General features: G+C 42.8%; 1 protein-coding gene across 2 annotated transcripts in view; it reads left to right on the top strand.

Annotated features, from left to right (window-relative positions):
- The window catches only part of adamts17 (ADAM metallopeptidase with thrombospondin type 1 motif, 17), a 117,267-nt gene that overhangs the window by 30,655 nt on the left and 63,280 nt on the right, over positions 1-23,332 (top strand). For both annotated transcript variants that reach the window (XM_054614864.1, XM_054614872.1), the window contains exons 4-6: positions 15,326-15,498; positions 16,421-16,504; positions 18,542-18,699. In XM_054614864.1, the coding sequence (XP_054470839.1) occupies positions 15,326-15,498; positions 16,421-16,504; positions 18,542-18,699 (415 nt within the window). The remainder of the gene's footprint in view (positions 1-15,325; positions 15,499-16,420; positions 16,505-18,541; positions 18,700-23,332) is intronic.

Below are 23,332 nucleotides of genomic sequence, written 5' to 3'. Positions count from 1 at the left end.
CTCAGTATTGCAAATATCTCTTGTAGGTTCTTTGAAGTGAAGCTGGAGTGGAAGACCTTTAGTTCTGTCTTAAGCTGCTCCTCATCTTCTCCATAGAACTCACAGAGAATGTGCACCGCTTCTGTGGCTTCTGTGTTTGGTGTGCCTACCCAGTTAGCATGTACAGTTAAGGGCTGGAATGACTCAATGATTCTTGATGTAGGGCTTCCAGTGTTCTCCCCTTTGAATCTCCTGTTCATCTCCTCAGTCATAATATCCAGGAAGGTGAAGTACACGCTACTCCTGAAATATGCCTCCACTGACTCAAACTGAGCTCCTACTTGAGACACTGTTGGGTTGTGTTGGTAACGCACTGGCACTTTTCGTTTCCTCTCCTGACCAGGCACCACAGTAGGTACTGGAATATTGAAACTCTCTGCCTTTTCTGTTGCACATCCAAATATTTCTCCAAATTTCTCCTCAGACCTCATGGAGCTCAATGTGTGAAGAACACCATCAATGACCTTGTGGGCTGTGGAATGGTCCAATCCCTCTTTCTGGAGGGAATCTGATGCCATAGCAGTGACTTCAAACACTGGGGTTGTGATCTCCATGCACAGAATGAACAGGAAGTTGATGGCATTCCTGTACATCTGCGCATCACCTCTGGCCAGGTTTGGTGGGTCACTTTCAGTGATGTCATCCAGGAGCATCAGAACAGCTTTCAGATTTTTCTGAAGTGCCTCCAGGGCTTTTTCCCTGCAAGCCCATCTGGTATCTGACAGCTGCTGAAGTGCCAAGACACGCTGTCCAGGAAACAAGGACTCCTGAAATCTGACTAGGGCAGCATGGCGCTTTGGGGAGCCTGTGCAAAAAGCATACAATTTCTCCACCAGGTTGAAGAAGGTCACAAAATGTTTGCTGGATTTTGCTGCTTCCACCAGTACCAGATTGAGGCAGTGGGCTTTGCAGTGCACATAGAGCGCCTTCTCATTATGTGCACGAATCCTCGCTTGTAGGCCTTTGTACATGCCACTCATGTTGGCTGCTCCATCATAGCCTTGGCCATACATTTTGCTCAGCTCTAGGCCATTCTTCTGGAGAAGGGACAACACAGTGTTCTCCAGCTCCTGGCCTGTAGTGGAGTCTACGTTGCAGACTTCAATAAACCGCTCCTTGATTGTCATGTCATGCAAATATCGCACAACAAATGACACTTGCTCTTTGTGTGAGACATCAGAGGTTTCATCAAGGAGGATGGAAAACATTTCGGCCTTTTTTATTTCGTGGTTTATCTCCCTTCTGATGTAAGTGGCTAGTGCTGCAATGATGTCATTTTGGCATCTGTTGGAAAGCAGTGACACCTGGGGCCTAGTCTTGGTGTCTTTAGCTTTGGAAACCTTTTCCAAATGCATTTTCAGGACACTGTCATATCGAGAAAACACATTCACCAATTCACGGAAATTGCCACGGTTGTCACTGGACTCACTCTCATTATGCCCTCTGAATGCTTGTCCCTGACGTGCAAGATACACTGTGAGGTCAATCAATCTGGTCAGGATTTCCCTATTTGCCTGCCTCTCTCGCTCTCTAACTTCCACCCCCTTTACATCTGAAACATCAAATGCAGACTGGAGGAGCTTTTTTTGGAAGTTGGTCCATCGAACCATGCTTGTCATGTGCATCTCTGTGATGGAGTGTTGCTTGATTTTTTCAAGAGCAGTGCCCCACTTTCTGATGCCATCAGTTGTCCAGGCTGTTTTACTTTTGTATTTTTCCTCAGAGAGGAAAAGCCGACAGCTAAAACAATGCATGGAATTACCAGCAGGGGAGTATTCCAGCCACACATTCCCTGAAAACCACTGCTTCTGGAATGATCTCCCCTCTGTATTTTTTGGGTATGGTATATCTGGCTGGCATGGGCCCCGACTGCAGCACATCGAAATGTATTCATTACCCTTGATTTTAAACGCAGAAACATGTGAAGGATCCGTTGGATAAGGCAAAGTCGCTATCTTGCTCATCTCTCTTCTTCTTTCATCTGGCTCATCTCCCTGTTTTCCTTCATCCACCTGCTCTTCCTCATCCACCTGCCCTTCCTCATCCATCTGCTCTTCCTCATCCACCTGCTCTTCCTCATCCACCTGCTCTTCCTCATCCATCTGCTCTTCCTCATCCTGCTGCCCTTCCTCATCCACCTGCTCTTCCTCATCCACCTGTTCTTCCTCATCCACCTGCTCTTCCTCATCCACCTGCTCTTCCTCATCCTGCTGTTCTCCCTCATCCTTTTCTGTCTCTGTGTCTTCCCTGAACTCTTCCTCATCTCCTGTCCTGGTAGATGTTGATGGTATAGAGCTTCCCTGCTGTGGCTGGCTACAATATAATAATAATAATAATAATAACCATTATCACAATAATAATAATAATAATAATAATAATGATAGCTTCAACAAATATGCCACATTAGTTTAAATATGGGCTATTACAGCAACATGACTGGAAGTCTTGACGTATGGTAGCCTACAAAATAGCTATTTTAATGCCTGCTGATTTTGTACAAACCACTTAATAATAAAATGTGATAAGACTTTTCAATACCATTAGCCCAAAGGAGCAGATCAATAGCATATAGCCTAACTAAGGCACACAACAGTTAGTGATTCTGACTTTGACTCTGACCTTCCATCGTGTGGCTTTCCTTTCATCCAGGAGAGCAGAGAGCTGCTTCCCTGTGCTGCCTGCTGTAGCTCTTTTATTCGTTCTTTTTTCAGCCTCTCTTTTCTTGGCATTGTGCTGCAATTAGTAAATCAAAATCAATATACAATTAACAAAGAGACCAAAAAGTACGAGAAGAAGGAGTTAGCTGCTAACTGTTGTCATTGAATAGGCCTACAGATGGGCATTTTTCACATGAGGAACTTCCCGTTTTTTTCTGCCACAAATAAATGTGTTAATTTATGTTGCCTGACAAAACCTATACAACAGAAAACGTTCGTCCTAACACATTTGCAGATTTGCAATTGCAAACTCTACCGAAATAATTTGTAGCCTAATAAGCCTATGGTCGTCCTTGCGTTATCTGTCATTGGGCTATACAGCGTAAAACTTTATCAGGTGACCAGTCGGCTAAAAATGCTTAGTTGTTTGTTGCTGTATGAGACATTTTACTGCACAACAAAATGATTAGGCTACACGTTGGGCTTAGAGGGCAAACTATACGATTTTACTTGATCTGTATGTTACCTGGCTGGTGGGAACACGGGAGAAGATGCCTGTCTGCGACCGTGCCTGCTATGCTGGAGACGCTTCTGTTTACTGAAGCGCATGTGGTGCCCTGCGCGTGCCAGCGCGAGTGCACGTGACAAAGGAAGAGAATTGAGTCTGGTCTGTGCAAGGGGGACGTGGCTCATTTTTGGGCATTGTTTCAGTCGTTTTTAATCGCTTAGGTTTTTAAAAGATCATTTCAAAACCGGCCTCAGTAAAATGTTAATAATAAAAAAAAAAAAAAAAAAAAAAAAAAAAAAAAAAGTTTCAAAAGGGCATTTTCGTTGATAAAGGGCAAAAGTCCTGGTGCGTTAGCACCACCTAGTGTCTATGTGTGCACGCCACTGTTTGAATCCTGAATGAAATGGTTTCTTTGAGTTGGTTGGAGTCCAGGTGGGTTTTGAGTTGGTAGGCAACAGTGCTTTCCAGTATTTTAGAACTGGAAGTGGCCAGTTTGTTTTAGATGGTCAACATTTGTGCTTTGTAGACTGTCAGGAAGGAGTTGCATTTCTCTACTGTGAAGGAGTGGGGGAGATCGTCCATGGGTTTGATAAATGTATTTATTGTGGAGAAGAGGACCTTGTGGTTGGTGGAACCGGAGTGGATGATGGCAGAGTAGTAGGTGGAGCGTGAAGTATTGAGAGCCAGTTTGTATTGCTGTATGTATTCCTTTTAAGCCAGGGTGTGCACTTGTGACAACCTGGATCTTATCCCTGGATTTCACCACCGGTTACACCCCCTGGAAACACCCATTTTTTTCCCATATACTCACCAATTCGTTCCCAGTGGAGGCGGCAATTTCAACCCTGCCGGCTTAGCTGGCATTCAGTTTTTGGGCAGGAGAGGAACAGGATCGGGAGAGCAGAAGAGTAGCGGCCGGAGCTAACCGCTCATAGCGCGCGATAAAATCGGAGTGAGGTCGTTTTAAAACCCTTTTTAAAACCCTTTTTCAAACCGCTTAATTCATCCGCCACCGACAAAACTACTCTTTTTCCGAATCACCCCATTTCCACGGAAGCTGGTCGTTCACCACACGGAAGTAGCAAAAACCCGGACTGGACTCAACCGGACTGACTGACTAAATATATGAATATGTTGCATTACTCTGAACTTTTGTGTTTGTGTTGTTTTTGTTGGAAGTGAATAAGTCATTAAATGGTGGGGTGTATATTTAGAATTGATTTGCATCCTTTGTGACATTTGATTTTTGAACATAAAAAGGGAAAGACAGAACTACCAACATAAAAAATTGACTGAATTATCTTAAATGCCAGGAGAGAAACCTGGCTGGCACCCCTGACCAAACAATACAAATTAAAAGACCACTGAAAGTCAAACGGTTTTGTTGGTGAGCTGCTCTAGTTGGCGTTTCCGAGACTTCATGGTGCAGAGTTCAGGGGTGAACCAGGGAGCAGTGTTGGTAAAAGAGACTGTTCTGGTTTTGATAGGGGCAAGCTGATCAAGGCAGGATGATAGTGTGTTATTGTAGAGGTTGACCAGGTCTGTTGGGGAGGGGCTAAGAGAGGGGGTAAGGGGGGAGATTTTTTTCAGTGAGACAGGCTAACAGGGATGAGAGGCAGACTGCTTCATATTACAGAGAGTGATGGTGCGTGTGTGTTTGGGTTCTGTGATAGGGATGTCAATATCCCTATATATCCCCGATATCCCTATATATCCCCAATATCAATGGCTAGGTGGTCGGAGACGGTGAGGTCAGAGCTGAAGAGGTGGTCGATGGTGATTCCAGTGGAACAGACCAGGTCCAGGATGTGACAGCGGTTATGGATGATGAAGTTGATGTGTTGATTTGAAGTTGAAGCATCTAAGCATGTCCAGAAATTCAGTGGCTATCTTACAGTCTATGTTGTCAATGTGGATGTTGAAATCACCCAGCAGCAGGATGGAAGGTGAGATGGAGCAGAGCTGGGTAAGGAAGAGGAAGGCGGTGTTGGGTTTGGGTGGGCGGGAGATAAATGAAATGACCAGGGGTTTAGGACCAGAGAGTTTGGCTTGTACAAAGGCAATGAAGTATACCATAAAAATGAGATGTGAGTTTACAGATAATAATAATCCCTTGTCATTGTTGAGGTTGGTTTATGCTGTTCTGCCAGTTAATCTCAATGTCTCCTATTTTAACTGCACATTTTCTATTTGTCTACGCACTGTTAAGTAGTCTTATGCCAGATGCAAACAAAGGCCTTCCTGGAATTCAGAAAACACGAATAGGCCTGACCTTTCTTTTTGTCTTATTATTGCTGAATTGGAGTGTGGAGGGTATAGATGTGTTCTGTTGTGCCAAAAACTGTTGTTTTTTTGGAAACTGTTGTTATAAAACCTTTATAATATATGTCAGGTTGAGTACCAACTGCTAAAATTTTATTAAAACATATTAGTTGAGTATTTTAATTCATGGTCAGACTATTTGATCAGTTAGTTTATAATGCTGTGAGACACTTAACAAGCCTCTTCTGCTTTAAGGGATTGGGTGCATTTCAAATTTGATAACAATGTCTATTTATCAAGGATTGCTTTAATTTTGGCCACTACAGAGTTTACCCCATCATTATAATGTTGTTGACTATTTAGAAAAAGAAATACATTGATTTAAAATTTGATGTTGGGATTTTTAGATGCCATTTTTATTCATTCATATTGCTATGGAAATATGAATGAATAAAAAGGTAGCCCCCAAAGATTTCCCTGCATCTATTACAAAAATACACTCATCAATATCGGATAAAAAAGTATGAGGATTACAATAAGTACAGCTGCTCTTGAGACGGTCGTCCTCCACAATATCTTCAAACCACTCAACAAGACTGGCCTAACAAATAGCCATCGATGGGGTGTGATTGACCCAGGAAAAGGGGGAAGAGAGCCAAACAGCTTGGACCTAAGGTTATTCCACTAACCTTGAAATAAGACTCAGGCGGACCATGAAAGGGGAGATTAGAGACACATCTTTAAAGAAACCCGGCTTCATCATAACATCCCGGATCAAGCTATTTCACTTGAACGGTGGACTATATACTGTGCCAAAAGAAAGCAAGACTTCGGTAAGAAGAGGGAAGGCGGACTGTGTGTTTACATCAATGAGGATTGGTGCTCAAATGTAGTCAAAGTTGATGGACAATGTTCCCCTGATGTCGAATTTGTAATGCAAAGATGCTGGCCATATTGTATGCCCAGAGAATTCACCAGTATTTTTTTTGCTGCCGTTTACATTCCTCCTGGTACAAATAAAAAAAGACGCACTACAGGAATTGAATGAGGTCATCTGCCAACACACAAGATAAAAAACTGATGGTATTTTTATTTTAGCTGGTGATTTTAATCAAACAAACCTGAGATCTGAGTTTTTACCTAAGGTCCACAACCACGTCCACATCTCCACCAGAGGAAATGATACACTGGACCATGTTTACACAAATATTCTTGGCAGCTACAAAGGTCCTCCCGGATTTGGACAGTCAGATCATATTTCCCTTCTCCTGCTGCCTAAATATGCCCAGCTAAAACGGGCTAAAACATCAGGAAAAAACTGTTAACTTGTGGATGGATGAAGCTAAAGCTGCTCTACAAGACTGTTTTTGATGTATACACTGGTGCATGTTCAGGGATGCCGCCGCCACCACCAGGGGAATGAAATCAATCTGGAGGAATATACTTCAACAGCGAAATAGTATATCAGCATATGTGGTGATGATGTGGTGATCACAAAGACAATAAGATTGCCCAACCAGAAAGCTTAGATGAATGGAGAGGAAATGGCACCATCCAAAGCCAAATAAGCTGCCTTCGGTTTAGATGAGAAGGAAGCATACAGCATCACCAGAACAAGACTGAAAGCTGGCATCAAGGAGGCAAAGAGGAGGTGTCAGGAGAGACTGGTTAGAGACCTCAACACCAACAACACTAAATATATGTGGCAGGTGATCCAAGATGTAATAGGCTATAAAAACAGGAGCCCTCCAGATGAGCTGAACACCTTTTATGCTCGCTTTGATCCACCGAAGGGTCCTTTTGCTTAAAAAAAAATCAAGCAAAATGGCGCTAACCTGCTAGACTACCACGAAGATGATAGAAATGTCAAAGTCAGCTGTCAAGTCTGCTTCCAGAGGACCGTCCACTGTCAGTCTCCACAGAGGATGTGAGGAAAACCCTGATGAGAGTGGATATGATTAAAGCTGCTGCGCCAGATAATATCTCTGGTCGTGTACTAAGCAAACACGTGCCAACCAGCCAACTGATGTCATCATTGACATTTACAACATATCACTGTCATAGGAGAGAGTTCTCACCTGCTTCAAAATAGCCACCATCATTCCTGTACCTAAAAAGTATGCATCGTCTACAATCACCCCCATTCTGATGAAGTGCTTTTAGAAACTTCTTCTCCAGCACATCAAAAACAACATCCTAGCCAGCCTGGACCTCTACCAGTTAGCAACTGAAGTTTTAAAATGACATTACCGCCACAGACCGGATTACAAACAACAATGAGACTTCATATAGAAAGGAAATCAACAACCTTCAGAGGGGTTTTCAAAAAAACAACCTGCTGCTTAAAGTTAGTTTAAAAGTTAGCAGCTTTAAGTTCCTGGCAATCAGCATCACTAATAACCTGAAAATGGTCATCACACATCTCCGTCTTGTTGAAGAAAACTCATAAATGGCTGTATTACTTTAGAAAAGTTGAGAAGTTATTGTAAATCTTTATAGAGGAGCAAATAGAAAGCATAAAGACTGCAATGATTACAAACTGGCATGGGATGTGTATGGCCCAGAACATCATTTATACCCATCTACTGAGCATCAGTTATATTGGTGAGAAGAGGAGCCTGCAAAGTGCTAAGTTGATATTAAAAGAAGAAAAAAAAACACACACACAGCTATAACCTGTTCACCCTTCTGCTGTCTGGAAAGAGTTACAGAAGTATCAGCTGCCAAACCACCAGACTTCTGGCTGTGAGACTCCCTAATTCATATTCTACCCTCCGTATATATATCCATCCATCCATCCATCCATTTCCTTCCGCTTATCCGGGGCCGGGTCGCGGGGGCAGCAAGCTAAGGAGGGTCCTCCAGACGTCCTTCTCCCCAGCAACACTTTCCAGCTCCTCCTGGGGAACCCCGAGGCGTTCCCAGGCCAGACGAGATATATAATCCCTCCAGCATGTTCTCGGTCTACCCCGGGGCCTCTTACCAGTTATATATCTTACCTCCGTATATATATTATATATATTATTTTGTAATTGTTTGTTTTCTTTCCGATGTAGCAAATTAGGACTACAATCTAAATTTCGTTGTGCAACCCTGTCTTACAATGACAAATAAAAACCCTTGTAACCTTCTGGTAGCTCTCCATGCTGTCTGATATTCATCTATATTTCAGTTTACTTGGTTCAGAGGCCCTCAAGTTAATGTGTGCCTTCTGCACATAGACATTCATCGTATTGGGACCTGATAGTGGGGTTAGTGGGTTGACTGTAAAGGCTCAGAGACATGGATCCAGATCTGTTATGGCATAGTCTATTGTAGCACTGCCAAGAGCTAAACTGAATGTGTATCGACCCAGAGTCTCCTTGTAACCTACTATTGATTATGAATAGACCAAGCGTACAGCAGAGCTGTTCGTTGCGTTAGTTATGCGTTCTCAGTACCTACACTGGGTGAATGTTGGGATAATAATTGATGGGATAATAATGTCAATGAATTGATACCTCAAGGACAACAAGGGGAGCTGTCTCTTGTAAGACGGGGATATCAGAGTGTTTTTTACTCTCAGAAATCAGGGTTTTTGCTTTTTAATCCAAAAGCAGCTGATCTAAGACCTTGAATGTCCTAACGTGTTATTTGAAACTACTTCATCCATAAAAATGTGCTCTGTTTTTAAAGCTTATGGCAGCTTGGGCCAATTGTATTTAGTACGTCTGGTTGGGTCAGTCTTGGAACCCATCAGCTATAGGTGTGACGACGATAAGCCTCTGGGGCGAGGGGCTGTATTTCTGGGGTTCTATTGTTATCGATTAGCAACTTCAATTGGAATTGAGAGACGATGACTACGACCAGATTTTTTTACAAGATGCAATTTTACCAGCTAATTAAAAAAATCCTAGCCCGCTCCAAGGTGATAGATCAATAATTCTCGGACTGCAAACAGAAACCAGGACACTTCCAATACCACCCGTTACTACAGAGTCAGCATTCTTATGGCCCAGGTTTCTGGTGGGTGGTTAGGTTCCTTCTTATAAAGCGTTGTCCTTCAAGGCCTTGGTGAGTCAGGAACATAGTGGGCTTGCAGTCCCTGCTCCATTCCTCTTCTCCATCTACACATCGGACTTCAAATACAACTCTGCAAATTGCCACCTGCAAAAGTTCTCTGATGACTCTGCAATCGTCGGCCTCATCTCCGCCGGTGATGAAAGGGAATACAGAGAACTGAACCAGGACTTCATAGGATGGTGCCGGCGGAACCGCCTCCAGATAAACTCAACCAAAGAGCTGGTGGTGGACTTCCGCCGGGGTAAACACTGTCCTCCGGAACCAGTGAACATCCAGGGAAAGGACATTGAGATTGTGAAATCTTATAAGTACCTGGGTGTTCACTTGAACAATAAACTGGACTGGACTAATCATACAAATGCACTTTATAAAAAGGGTCAGAGCAGACTCTATCTGCTGAGGAGACTGAGGTCCTTTGGAGTGCAGGGAGCACTCCTGAAGACCTTTTTAGACTCTGTGGTGGCATCAACCATTTTTTATGCAGTGGTCTGCTGGAGCAGCAGCATTTCGACAGCTAACAAGAAGAGACTGAACAAACTTGTCAGGAAGGCCAGCAGTGTGCTGGGGTGTCCACTGGATACGGTGGAGGTGGTGGGAGACAGGAGGATGATGGCCAAGCTATCATCCCTGATGAACAACACCTCCCACCCCATGCGGGACACTCTGACAGCTCTGTGCAGCTCCTTCAGCCACCGGCTGCTTCACCCCCGGTGTGTGAAGGAGAGGTACCGCAGGTCCTTCCTTCCAGCTGCTGTCAGGTTGCACAACCAACTCTGCTCCCAGCAGACCACATGACATGTGCAATACAATACACTGTGCAATTATAGCTTTAATAGTTTTTCTGTCTGTACATATAATATTTCAGTTATTGTGGATTTTTATTGCTTATTTATAATACTTGTTTTTTATTTCATTTTATTTTTATCTTGTCTTTCTTTTACTATGTCTCTTGTGTGCACTTTACCCTATGCTGCTGTAATCCTGCAAATTTCCCCGCTGCGGGACTAATGAAGGATTATCTTATTTTATCTTATCTTATCTTATATGATGGGGTTCACCTTGTGTATAGTGCAAGGGTTAAAAAGCATCCTCTTCGCAGGAGGGTGGAGATGAATGTGGTTGGGTGGTGGTTGAAGCTCTTTCACTCGCTCTACTGATAGTCTGCCACTATTTCCTGTTGGGATCTTCAGTTGTTGGTGCCTGTGTGGATTATAATATGGTTGGATGGTCCCAGCTCAGTCACTGTCAAAAGCTCAAGGGCTGTCTGGTTGTTGTGACACCAGATCTTCTCTACTCTGTCTTGGGAAAGTGTCTGTTCATCTCGAAAACTCTGCCTCTGTGTGCCTGTGCAGCCTCAGTGGAGTGCGGATTTGATTCCACTGGTGCTTAATGGTTGCAGGGCTGCCATCTTGAATAAGATGGGGTTGAGCTCCCTGGGGTAGGGCTGTGTGGAGACTGAGCAGCTGCAGGGTTAAGTGGGAATTATCCGGCTCCGAGGAAGCATCTTGTATTCAGTCAGAGTTGTGTCCCTCTCCAGCAGCTCCCTTCTCAGTGGTGCTACGTAAGTCTTACAGCTGTCTCTTTTACTTCTTAGCTACTTCAACTTATCATTGAGGTAAACCAGCTGTCAGTTCTGAGTAGGTCTGACACCTTCTGGTTGGTTGCTCCATATGCTCTTGGCCGACCAAGTCCTTGTTGGTGAGCCAATATCTGGTCTGACTTTGATAGGAAGAAAAGCGCTTTTTAATCCGTTATTTTCAAGGGGCCAGAGGTGTGTGTGTGTGTGTGTGTGTGTGTGTGTGTGTGTGTGTGTGTGTGTGTGTGTGTGTGTGTGTGTGTGTGTGTGTGTGTGTGTGTGTGTGTGTGTGTGTGTGTGTGTGTGTGTGTGTGTGTGTGTGTGTGTGTGTGAAAGACAGACGGAGACAGAGCTAATGTTTTTAATCAAGAGTACATCTTCCCAGTACTGTGGGTTGGAGAAAGACAGCATTCTGGATTGCATCAGCTTTGCTGTCCCCGCTCAGTGTCTCTGTCCTTGTCTCTCAAACCTCAGTCCTGACACCTATGCTACTACAAGGCATAGAGCTTGAGGATCGATTCATTAATGCATATTTTTTCGGGTTGGGTAGTGCAGATTTGCTCTCCTCACAGGTTGTAACAGTGCTGATATTAAACCAATCCGTGTGTACGACCTGCACGAGACGTACACCTACCTCGGGCACAAATTCAATGTAGCAGGCGAGTGGAAGAAGCAGGTTGAATATATGGTCACGGAATTCACCACCAGGCTGGATTTGATTGATGTTTCACCACTTCCTCTGCTCATGAAGTTGGAGGCCATCAGACAGGTGGCCCTGTCGAGAATTCAACATCTTTTCTCCAACGTACACCTCGCGTGCAAAACACTGCGGGAACTAAACAACCAAGTAGTTTCTGTAGTGAGGAAGTGGTTTGGACTGAACACCCATACAACCAGGGACATTATTTTCCAGCCCAAACAGGAGGGAGGTCTAGGCGTTCCAAACGTGGAGTGGATCTATAATGCCACCAGGCTGTCCCACCTGACCAATATGCTGAACAGTGATGATCGGACTGTCAGGGAACTTGCACGTTCTTCATTGTTTCTGGACATGAAGCGACGTAAAGTTCCCCTGGCAGGAGAGGGTGAGCCGAGCTTCTTAGGCTTTAGAAGGAAGCCCAACAACAAGATGGACTCACATTCTGCTGGGTTTGGGGTCTCGTCGGACTGGCCCGACCTCAATGACCTTTGCGTGCGAGCTGGAGTCTCCCTGGACTGGGTGAAGTCTGACTCAGACACTGTAATGGTGTCTGAGGATGTAATAACTGACTGTACAATCTCAGTAAGGGTAACTGTCAATGATACTGAACATCATGTATCACCAGCTCACACACGCAGGTACCTGCTAGGGTTAGAACAGCAGAGGCAGCAACAACACTGGACTGGTCTAAAGCTACAGGGAAAGCTAGCATGTATTCCCACTGCAGATCACACAGTTTCTCACACAATATTCAAGAACTATGCAGTTGATGAGGATATTCTTACATTTGCAGTTAAAGCCAGATTACAAGTTCTTCCAACCAGACTCAATCTCTCTCTGTGGTACCCTAACAGATTTCCTCCTCATTGTCTGCACCACGACAACTCAACCATAGAATCACTGTCACATATTCTGAATGGCTGCCATGTATACAAGGGCATGTATATTTCCAGACATGATAGAATTGTTGATTTACTGGTTAAGAACATGCTTTTATATACCCCACCTTCCTCCGTTAAAGTATATACCCATTCAAGGGTTTCATCTGACATGTTCACTCTGTGCAATAACGAAGTTGACTATTTTTCAAATGTGACAGCCAATACACCAGATGTTATTGTTGTTGATGAGGTAAGCAGAGAAGTCACCATCTTAGAAGTAAGCTGTACGTTTGACTATAGTCTGGAGGAGGCATTCCTTGCCAAGGTTACAAAATACCAACTTCTCAGAAATGAGATTGCACAACTGGGGTACACCTGCAAACTACTTGTGTTTATATTTGGAAGCCTTGGCCATGTCCACAGACTCGTCATAAGGGGTTTGCAGATGGCTGGAATTCCGAAGCCAAAAGCTAAAGCACTTGCAAAATTCTGCTCCATATCTGTATTAATAGGCAGCCGCCACATATGGAGGAGACGCTGCTTCCTGTATCCATAGACTGAGATCAGACATGTCAAAGAGATTCTGGGCTTGATGAGTGCATCTACCAGTGTTTGTGTTCAAGATTTGTTATTGTAAAATGTGAACATAAATAAATGACTAAAATGTGTGTGTGTGTGTGTGTGTGTGTGTGTGTGTGTGTGTGTGTGTGTGTGTGTGTGTGTGTGTGTGTGTGTGTGTGTGTGTGTGTGTGTGTGTGTGTGTGTGTGTGTGTGTGTGTGTGTGTGTGTGTGTGTGTGAGAAAGACAGACGGAGACAGAGCTAATGTTTTTAATCAAGAGTACATCTTCCCAGTACTGTGGGTTGGAGAAAGACAGCATTCTGGATTGCATCAGCTTTGCTGTCCCCGCTCAGTGTCTCTGTCCTTGTCTCTCAAACCTCAGTCCTGACACCTATGCTACTACAAGGCATAGAGCTTGAGGATCGATTCATTAATGCATATTTTTTCGGGTTGGGTAGTGCAGATTTGCTCTCCTCACAGGTTGTAACAGTGCTGATATTAAACTATCCTGACTGTGGCATCACTTATTGACAGGCTTGAGTGTGAACATATCAGAAATGGCATATATCAATATGTTTGATCTAATGAATACCCTAATCAATTGTTAATAATTTAACTGCAGGCAGTCAACAGCTTTGGCGGCTTGCTCCTCGACAGATTCCACCTTCTCCAGTAGTTCCCGTTGTGAGCTTTGTACCGCTTGTAGGGTCTGATCCAACTCATCAAACCGTTGAGGTGTTTGAGGATCTTGTCTGAGACCTTCTCCCAGGCCAGCGGCAAATCGTACATATTGTCGTCGCTCACATCTTTGCTAGGAGAGTTGTGGCTAGCATTAGCATTTGCTGGACTTGGTCGTACGGTGTCTTTGAGCTTCCTAGGCATGTTGCCGCCTGGTGTTAACAGGTCAAACACTTACTAAGTAAGAGAAGTTTCCGCGATTTAAAAAAAGAAGTATGTCAAAAAATCGATATTAAAGATTGGCATGGAGGAGCATCTGGACGCACGTCTACTCCATGCGTTACTCACTAGCGCCCCTCCTACTGAATGTTTTTGAGTTGCTATACTAATGGGATTCATATTGAATTTGGAGAAATTAAGACTATCATAATATTAACGGTTATTACAGACACTGGAAACTTTTGGAAGAAAAGCAGCTTGAAAACCTTGAACTAAACCATTAACTAAATGATTAACAAAACAGGAAGAGTGCAACGGGGAGACAGGGACCTGTGTTGGCTGTCTATGCAATGTAGGAATTTTTGCCACTATCAGCTCCCAATCCTTTGTATCAGCAAAAGCTTATAATAACATGTTGGCCCGCCTGTAATATGACACCTTAATTCATTTCTCTGCATGTAACCCATTTGTAACAGAAGAAAAACATGAAAAACAAACAAAAAAAACCCTGTAATACATTCCTGTATTGCATTTTTTGATATTGCATCATAAGAATTAAACAGCGGCAACAAAAACAATTCTCTGGGCAGATAATATGGCCGACATCTTCACATAAAAAAAGCAACATGAAAAAAACATTGTCCATCAACTTTGCATGTGTTTGAGCATCTGCGATGCAACGATAGAGCCAGGTCCCTTTTGAAGATATGGGCTCAAAAGTCACCGTCCTCCTGTTGCTGGGTTTGCCTGAAGTCTGATTTCATCCATCTTATTTTCCTATGACCGGACATCAAACAGCCAGGAGCAGGGTGGGTTGGGAAGAAGCCTTAGGTCCTAGCTGGGTTAGCTTAGCTTTCATCAGAGCCTCCTCTCTGAGGCAGTTTGTTGGCGTTTGGTCAACGGTGGATGGTGATCTTCTCAGAGACTGCTGCACTTAATCCACATGCTTCCATTTCCGATGTTGATGAATGTATTCTGTCATATGCCATTAGTGCTCCAGTAATAAACACGAAATTCATAGATTTCTGCTCTGTTTTTCTGCCCAGCTCAGTACACTTCTTAATCAAAAATCAAAAAAAAGCTACTCAGTCACAGCACAGTGAGTCCCCTGTGTTACTTTAACCTCCGCTGTAGTGTTTCTAACCTTGGTCTTCCTGTCTGTTTCTCTGCCTGTTTCTGGTAGGGAAGAAGGAGGAGAAGATGTCAAAAGTTGGGAAGGAAGGGCGCAGGAAGAGAAACGTCATTCGCCTGCATGAAGCATACACTGTGGAGACCGTGGTGGTGGCAGACTCCAACATGGTGCAGTACCACGGTGCTGAGGCGGCACAGAGGTTCTTGCTGACAGTCATGAACATGGTAAGAATACTAGAAATAAATTCAGGCTCAGTATTCTGTCTCCCCTCAAAACGGTTTATTAAGTCAAACACGAAATGTAAAATTTCTTTGTATACAATCGGTTCTCTGTAAAATCATTCAATCAACAGTTTATCACCTTTAGAGGTTTCGTTGAAGATATGCTCATTTACTTATACTTGATTCTTTTCTTCTACCTTGGTTTGCACTCTTTTCTTGCCTCTGCTTAAGAATAATTTGTCTGTGCTCATAAACATTCCATGATATACATCATTCCATGATATATTTATGGAATGACACAGGGAAAAAGTATTGAGCACATGAAGAAAGGGAGGTGCAAAAAGGCATGGAAAGCCAAGACACCAGCTGAAATCTATCAGTAATTAGAAAGCAATCCTGCCCCTTATCAGTGCAAATGAATATCAGCTGGTTCAGTCACAACTGATGGCCTATAAAAAGGTGTCTCATTACCAAGGTGTCACACAAGAAACATCTCATGATAGATAAAAGCAAAGACCTCTCTCAAGACCTTCGCAACCTTATTGTTGCAAAACATACTGATGTAGTATTAAATAAATTTCAGTAAGCGTGTTCAATACTTTTTCCCTGTGTCATTCCATTTTATTACACATAACTTCATTTCTGAATTTATTTGTTTTGTTTTCTTTGTATGTATGGATTACTTGGGTTGTTACCGACATCTGGTGAAAATTTCATGTCAATAGCACCTTTAGAAATATATTTACTGAGAAAAATGGTGACGTGTTCAATACTTATTTTACCCGCTGTATGTATATGTATGTATATATATCTTACAACTGGACCACAAACATTCACTTGATACCTCTCAGCTCATTTGTCTGTTTGTTACACCTTTTTTCCCCTGCTGGTGAAATCTGAGGAAGTGTTGCTCCTTCTTTTGCAGGTCTACAACATGTTCCACCACCAGAGTCTGGGAGTCAGGATCAACATTCGTGTCACCAAACTAGTGTTGCTTCACAACCGCCCAGTAAGCGTTTACCCTTTTTCACCCCTCTTTAACTCTCTGTAGACCCTAAGAACAAGTACTGTCACACGACTTATGCTTACTTCAGTTATCAATTTTCAAACATTTTTATTCAAGAGTTTTATCTGATTGAATGCAAATTATAGGTTTCAGAAGAGTTCCTACAGTAAAAAAGTGCAGGAACTCATGTAATGCAAGCAGACAGGTTACATATATTATTTTCGAATTTAACGCTCTCCTTTGCGTTAGATGTATAAACAATTTGTACGGCCAAAAACTATGCTTATAGTATTTATTTAAAAATAAAACGTTTCTAAAGTAAGCTGTAGGTGATATAAAGTGTGAAATGTATTTCAGCATGATCACATTAATATTGTATCTGATGCTAAATAATAATGATTGAGATTTTACCAAGAAGATGGTTTGCAGAAACATGCTGAGTCAGTGAAACAGACACTATAAATAGAGACAGCCATGTGTAATGACAGCTGCTCTGGCACTGTTAAAGAAACCTGGCTTATGGGATTCAGTTGTTGAAAGTGCACTGCTTTGACATATTTCTCATTGACTTATATACAATCAGTGGTTGATATGCAAATTGATATTTACCACTTCTACCATGAACTTTCATTTAATGTTGATTTTGCCGGCCCCCGTGTACAAAAGTGGTAGTGATCCGAGCACTAGAATCCCTTTAGAAAAACTTCTCATATTACTGCAGCAGGGTCTGACAGTCTGCCCTGCTCAGTCCTGGTTCTGGTTTTCCTGTGCCTCCCTTCTCTCCAGGGGGCCCAGCAAAGTCCTGGGTCTCCAGCAGCGTGGGCTCCCTGTTGGGACTCAGGCTCTGGTCCTCCTCCGGCCAGTAGCAGAGCTTTGCCTCGCTGCTCCTGCCCGGCGCTGAGCTCTCCTACTCCCACCGGAGCTCCAGCTGCAGGTCGAAGGCGGCAGGGAAGCCATATCTGGGTCGGTCCACGGTGAACTGGTCTCTGATGGAGTCTGAGCTGAAGGAGCTTCTGGTGAACATGAATGAGCCGATCCCAGCTGACATGAGAAGAGTACAGGGTACACCCTGTACAGTTCGTCAGACTATCGCAGGGCTGACATATATAGACAGATAACCAGTCACACCCACATCCACACGGGGAATTTAGAGTCTTCAATCAGCCTAAGCTGCATGTCTTTGGACTGCAGGAGAAAGCCAGAGAACCCGGAGAGAACCCACGCTGACATGGGGAGGACCTGCAATCTCCACACAGAAGGCCCATCTAGCCCAGGAATTGAACTCTGTCCCTGCTTTGAGGCGACTGTGCTAGCCACCACACCACCATGCAGTTCATCCTGAGACATGTTTCATTAATACTTGTACGGTGTATAACACAGTTGAATAACATTTACAGTTTTCTGAGTATCTCTCAGTCCACCACGTTGGTCCAGATGGACATAACTCTAAAACTATTCGGTGGATTGTGATCATATTTGGTTCAGACATGCTGTCACCTTCAGAATGAATTCTAATATCTTCAGTGATCCCTTGATTTTTCATGTAGACCAAAATTTTAAAAAAATGTAATAATTGGTTTGTGACCAAATACCCACACATTTATTGGCATTCCCATCAGCCTCAGCTGTACTTTGTGTTTACGGTTGTTTGTTAAATTTGTTTGTGCTAATTGTAGCATGTTAACACCAGAGTAATAAAATGAACATGCAAAACACAATAACTGCCTAGCATCAGCGTCTAGCTTGGTAGCATTCTGATATTAGCATTTAGCTCAAAACTCAGCTGTACCCAAGTACCGCCTCAGATAGCCGTTAGCATGGCTGTGGTCCCGTTTTCTACTCTGTTTCGAACCCATCATCCCTGACACAAATTTGAACAACCAGCTGGATTGCTTGGTCACCTTTTCTACAAGACACTTTTATAACACAGTCATTCCTTAATAATTTATTTAGATTATTTTACTATCAAAATGAAATTATGTGCTTCTAGCAAAAAGCGACATAATGACAAAGTGAATCTGCTCTGCATCTGTTCTCCAGGAAAAGCTAAAGGTGGGCCATCATGGAGAAAGGTCTCTGGAGAGCTTCTGTCATTGGCAGTATCAACAGTTTGGGAGGCTGCGCTACCTTGGGACCAACCATGTCCCTGCTGGACGGGAAGATATCCCACCGGTGGACACCGCTGTGCTGGTCACCAGGTATGTAGCCAGCACTTCCTCAATTGAATGACTGCTAATGAATCGTAATAATTAATTAAATGTCAGAGCTTTTGCTTGGGCAGCTGATTTCACTATAAAGAGTAGGGTCAACTAACATAGTCATTCATTCAAATTATTTATATCACTACCTGCCTAATCTAATCCTGCACTATAGATTGAATTGTTAATTAGCTGTGTCTGATCACAAAATGCCTCTGCAAATGACCTCCCGGATGGTTCTATCCATTAATATGGGACTGATCGTACTTAGGTTTTCAATGTACAGCCTTGTCAAGCTAAGTGAGTCCAGTGTTGGTTGATTTTTCGGTGGAGCTGTTTTAATGTTAGCTTGGCCGTCAGCAGTTAACAATATCTCTGGATGGTGGCATGTGAGCCTTCATGTTCATAGTATTCTACTTTCATACTGCACCCCTTGCAAATCCCATGTGTCATATCCACGCCCTTCTTGCCCTCCTGTCAAAAAATCCCAAATAACTCAAGACGTTTGATTTAAACGCATCTTGCCCATTTCTGATTTCTTTCTCCGATGACTCCATCTTTGTTTCGACCAACCTCTTGCCATCCGTCCCAGAAAAAACCCAGCACCATCTAGTGGACTGCAGAAGCAACTGGAGCCAAAAAGTTTAATTTATATTTGCAATATGAATAGTTTATATAATAAAAGCTAAAGGTTCATACTTAGTTTCGTATTGATACAATATTGCCACACAATATTATTGCGATACTATGATGTATTGTTTTTTTCCCCCAACCATATATAAGTATACACTTTAAAATATAAATCTGATTTAAAAAGAAAAAAAATGAGGTCTATTGTATTGTATGGAAACTTCACCTGTCACTCTACATCAAAATAAAGAGCATAAAGTCATAAAACAGAATACACTGGATTCAGAAAGATAGTTGTTTGATGGGTGGATCAAATGTATGATTTTAAATACACTTCACTAACTTCATTAATAACAATATTTGGTAAAGTTAGCGAAAATCAGGTTCCAATTAAAGCTGCAAGCAGCGATGATCGGGCCCTCGCACTGCTCGCGCGCCGTGGTACCAGCAGGACACGGGCTCAAGAGGCGGCATAGCCTGTGACAATCGGACACCGCGTCCAATAATTGGAAGTATTTTTGTTGTGTGGAGTGTGTGACGCTGGAAATTATGTTCAGCAAAAATGTCAACACTTCCTGTATCCACGATAAAGCCAAAGTGAACACAGAAAACGCATTATGTTGTTCTAAAACAACTGTAGACAACGTCATTTAAATGTCATGTAAATCGGATGCTGTTGTCAAATAAGATAAGATAAGATAATCCTTTTTTACTCCCACAGTGGGGAAATCTGCAGGATTACAGCAGCAGAGAGAATACTGCAAACTAGAGACATAGTAAAAAACAAGATCAAAACAAGTATTAACACAGTAAATATATATTCAATATAATATTGAAATTCATACAAAAATGGCTGACTTCCGGTTGGGTTTAGAGCATGGCTCCAAGATACTTTATTTTAAGTCTACATGTGATACATGTGCGGGGGCTGCTTCGTCGAAATTTCGTACGGGGCGCTACCGAGCCGACCTGCCACTCTGATGCATTAAAACCATATCAGGGAACTAAATTATGAACTCTAAAAGTGTGTGCCAAGTTTGATTCCCTTTTTCGATTCCCTCAAAAACATCTTTGTTTTTCATGGTGAAGAATGCGTCGCCACGGCAACAGCGTTTCACGAAACGTCAAATGCTTTGTGGGCTGGCATTATGAACTTCTTACATTTGTGTGGAACAAATTCTAGGTGGATCTGGTTTACCTACTAATAGTGGCAAGCCAAAGCATAGCAACATTAACTTTCTGTTACCAGTAGGTGGCGGTATGAGTAAGAATTGCACTGTAGATGTCTTCAGGCCCGGAGACTCATCAAACATTTGAAATATAGAAAAGATCTGAGCTTGTGGAGTTGAGTTACATCAGTTACTCGTTCACGGCGAAGGATCGCAATTCGCCGAGACACTACGTCACTGCCGTTTAAAGAATTCTTACAATCTTCACAATGAAGCATTATCAAGGCCTTAAGGCTTTCCTTTTTTGATGCACTCCGAAAGACCTCAGTCTCCTTAGCAGATAGTGTCTGCTCTGAGCCTTTTTGTAAATTGCATTTGTGTAGAAGAATGCGTCGCCACGGTAACGGCGTTCCACCAAACAACAAACTTTTGATAACTTTTAATCACTAAGGTCTTTAGATTGTACTGACCAAATCTGAAGTTGATCTGATGAATTACCTTGAAGGATCGAAATTCGCCGAGCCGCCACGTCGCCGCCGTTTAACGAATCCTTACAATCTTCCCAATTAAGTATTATCAGGGTCTTAAGGCTTTTCTGACAAAATTTGAGAGGGATCTGATTAATCTGTGAGGAGGAGGCTGTAAGAGTACACAACATGTAACTTCCGCGATAAAGCGAAAGTGAACACAGAAAACGCATTTCGTATTTCCATAACAACTGTAGACCACGATTTTAATGTCATGTAAATCGAATGTTAAAAAAACCATTCATACACAGGAGCAATTTGGGGTTAAGTGGCTTGCCAAAAGACATATCGACATTGATTAGCGAAGACATGCTCTGATGCTCCGATCGAACAGCCGATACTCTGATTGAAGAACGAACCGGCTTTCCTACTGAGCTACTGTTGCCCTATGTGTCATGGGACATTATACATGTCCCTAAGTGCCAGAAATAGGACCAGTGGGACTTCAAGTGTGTAATCACTGACAGGATGCACACGTTGTGATGATGAAGAAAGTGTGTGATTGGTGTCAGTCTTTCTTTAGACAGAAGTCCAGCTGAAAAAAAAAACAACTGAAGTGACTTTGTGAAGCCTGAAACCTGCTTGCTGCTTGTTGAGGCTTTGATTTTGGCAGTTGAGCATCTTGCTCCTGTTTAGCTCAAAAGGGTTTAAACCCAGAATGGCTGCTTGCAGCTGTATGTTGTTTTTTGTTTCTCCTTGTTTTATGAATACAGCAGCAAACGGGCCGAAGAAGGGGTGCTGGGTGCTGACAGGGTCCTTCTGGGAGTAAGATGTCCACGGAACTTATTTTAGCCTCTGGTCCCTGGGAAAGTGGAATTAGTTCCTCAAAAGGTTCCTGGACCCTGGAGAAAGTTCCTTTTGTTGAGAATAGCCTTTTCTCATAATGACGCAGATGGGTTTACATTGGACTTAGCTGGTGGCTCAGTGGGTCGGTATCACTTGACTCGTTGGGAATGAGTAAAGTTAATTAACAGTAGTCATCAGTTACTTAGAGAGTGCTTGGTTCGATACATGAATATACAAACATATGGATCCACAGCACAATATTTGTAAGGTAAGAATTAGGGTTAAAGGCAACAATCGAAGTTTTGATTTGAATCGTTAAAACGATTAATTGTTCAGCTCTAATGGAAATGTCCTTGATATTTGGTCAAAAGAAAGCCTTCTTTCTCATCATGGATCATTTCGTAGAAGTCTGTTTTTAAAGCAGTCTTCAAAGGAGGCGGCCCATAAACTGGTACACAGCTCTTGACCTTAAGTCCCTGTCTTGTTCATCTTGTGTAATTACAAATTCTGTCATTTCTATCTCCATCCTCCTGCTTCATTCCCAACAAGGCAGAGTCTGGCACAACATGACACATTCCTAATTTAGGATTTGCTGTCATTACCTGGTGTAGGTAATAGCTCCCCTTCCGAGGGAGGAGTGGGTAAAAGGAATTATTTGGTTTAATGAGCACTGTCTGCTTTCAGATCCTATCTTGTCTCCTCTTGCTGTGAGAGGAAGTAGAGCGAGAATACAGTGGCCCTTTGTTCTTGAGGTGGTTTGTTATACACCCCCACCCCAACCACCTCTTTCATAAGGTGTCCGCTGGGGGGATAGGATCAGTCAGGATTAACATCTGCTGATAGGGGAGGGGAGGGATGCTTCCTGCAGAAGTCAAGGTGAGAGTAAGGTGGCATGCAGGCAAATTAAATTGTGGCACAGCAGTCTCAGGTTTCCTGTTGCGCATGGTTCTTCAGCAGCTCTGTAAATTGCTGTATTCCTGTAGCTAATTAAAAAAAAAGTTTGAGTTGCAGTGTCCTGGAGTTAACAGTCCAAAGATGGAGATACAAATTCAGTCAATGGTCTAAATTACTGCTAATTGCATACAAGATCCTATTTAGACCAGGATTTCTGTTTTTAAGGTTGATTCCATGAACCCCCCATAGTGTGACAACATGGACTGTATCCCTAAAGATGTTACAGGGAATTCCACAGAAATTGAAGAATTGTTGCTTCAGATACTGAGATTCAATAAATTCAATAAATATTTGGATGTATTTATGCATGTATTTTAAAGCCTCCACCAACTTGTAATTAGGGATGTAACAAGAACCAAGACTTTGGTACCAAGTCTCTGCCAAAATTCAGAACATTTGACGGCACTGGTCTTTATACAGTACCACAGATAGCCTGCCGTGGGTATTGCTCCCCGGGCGGTTCTTAGCAGCCCATTGCTCCTCAGGGATGGGTTAAATGCAGAGGGTAAATTTCATGTATATATTTATGTTTCTTATTATTATTAAAGACCCTGTGTTGGAATAGGA

The sequence above is a fragment of the Anoplopoma fimbria genome, chromosome 2 (assembly GCF_027596085.1).
Source record: "Anoplopoma fimbria isolate UVic2021 breed Golden Eagle Sablefish chromosome 2, Afim_UVic_2022, whole genome shotgun sequence".
In the NCBI taxonomy this organism is placed as follows: Eukaryota; Metazoa; Chordata; class Actinopteri; order Perciformes; family Anoplopomatidae; genus Anoplopoma; species Anoplopoma fimbria.
This window is presented reverse-complemented; position numbering and strand designations above follow the sequence as displayed.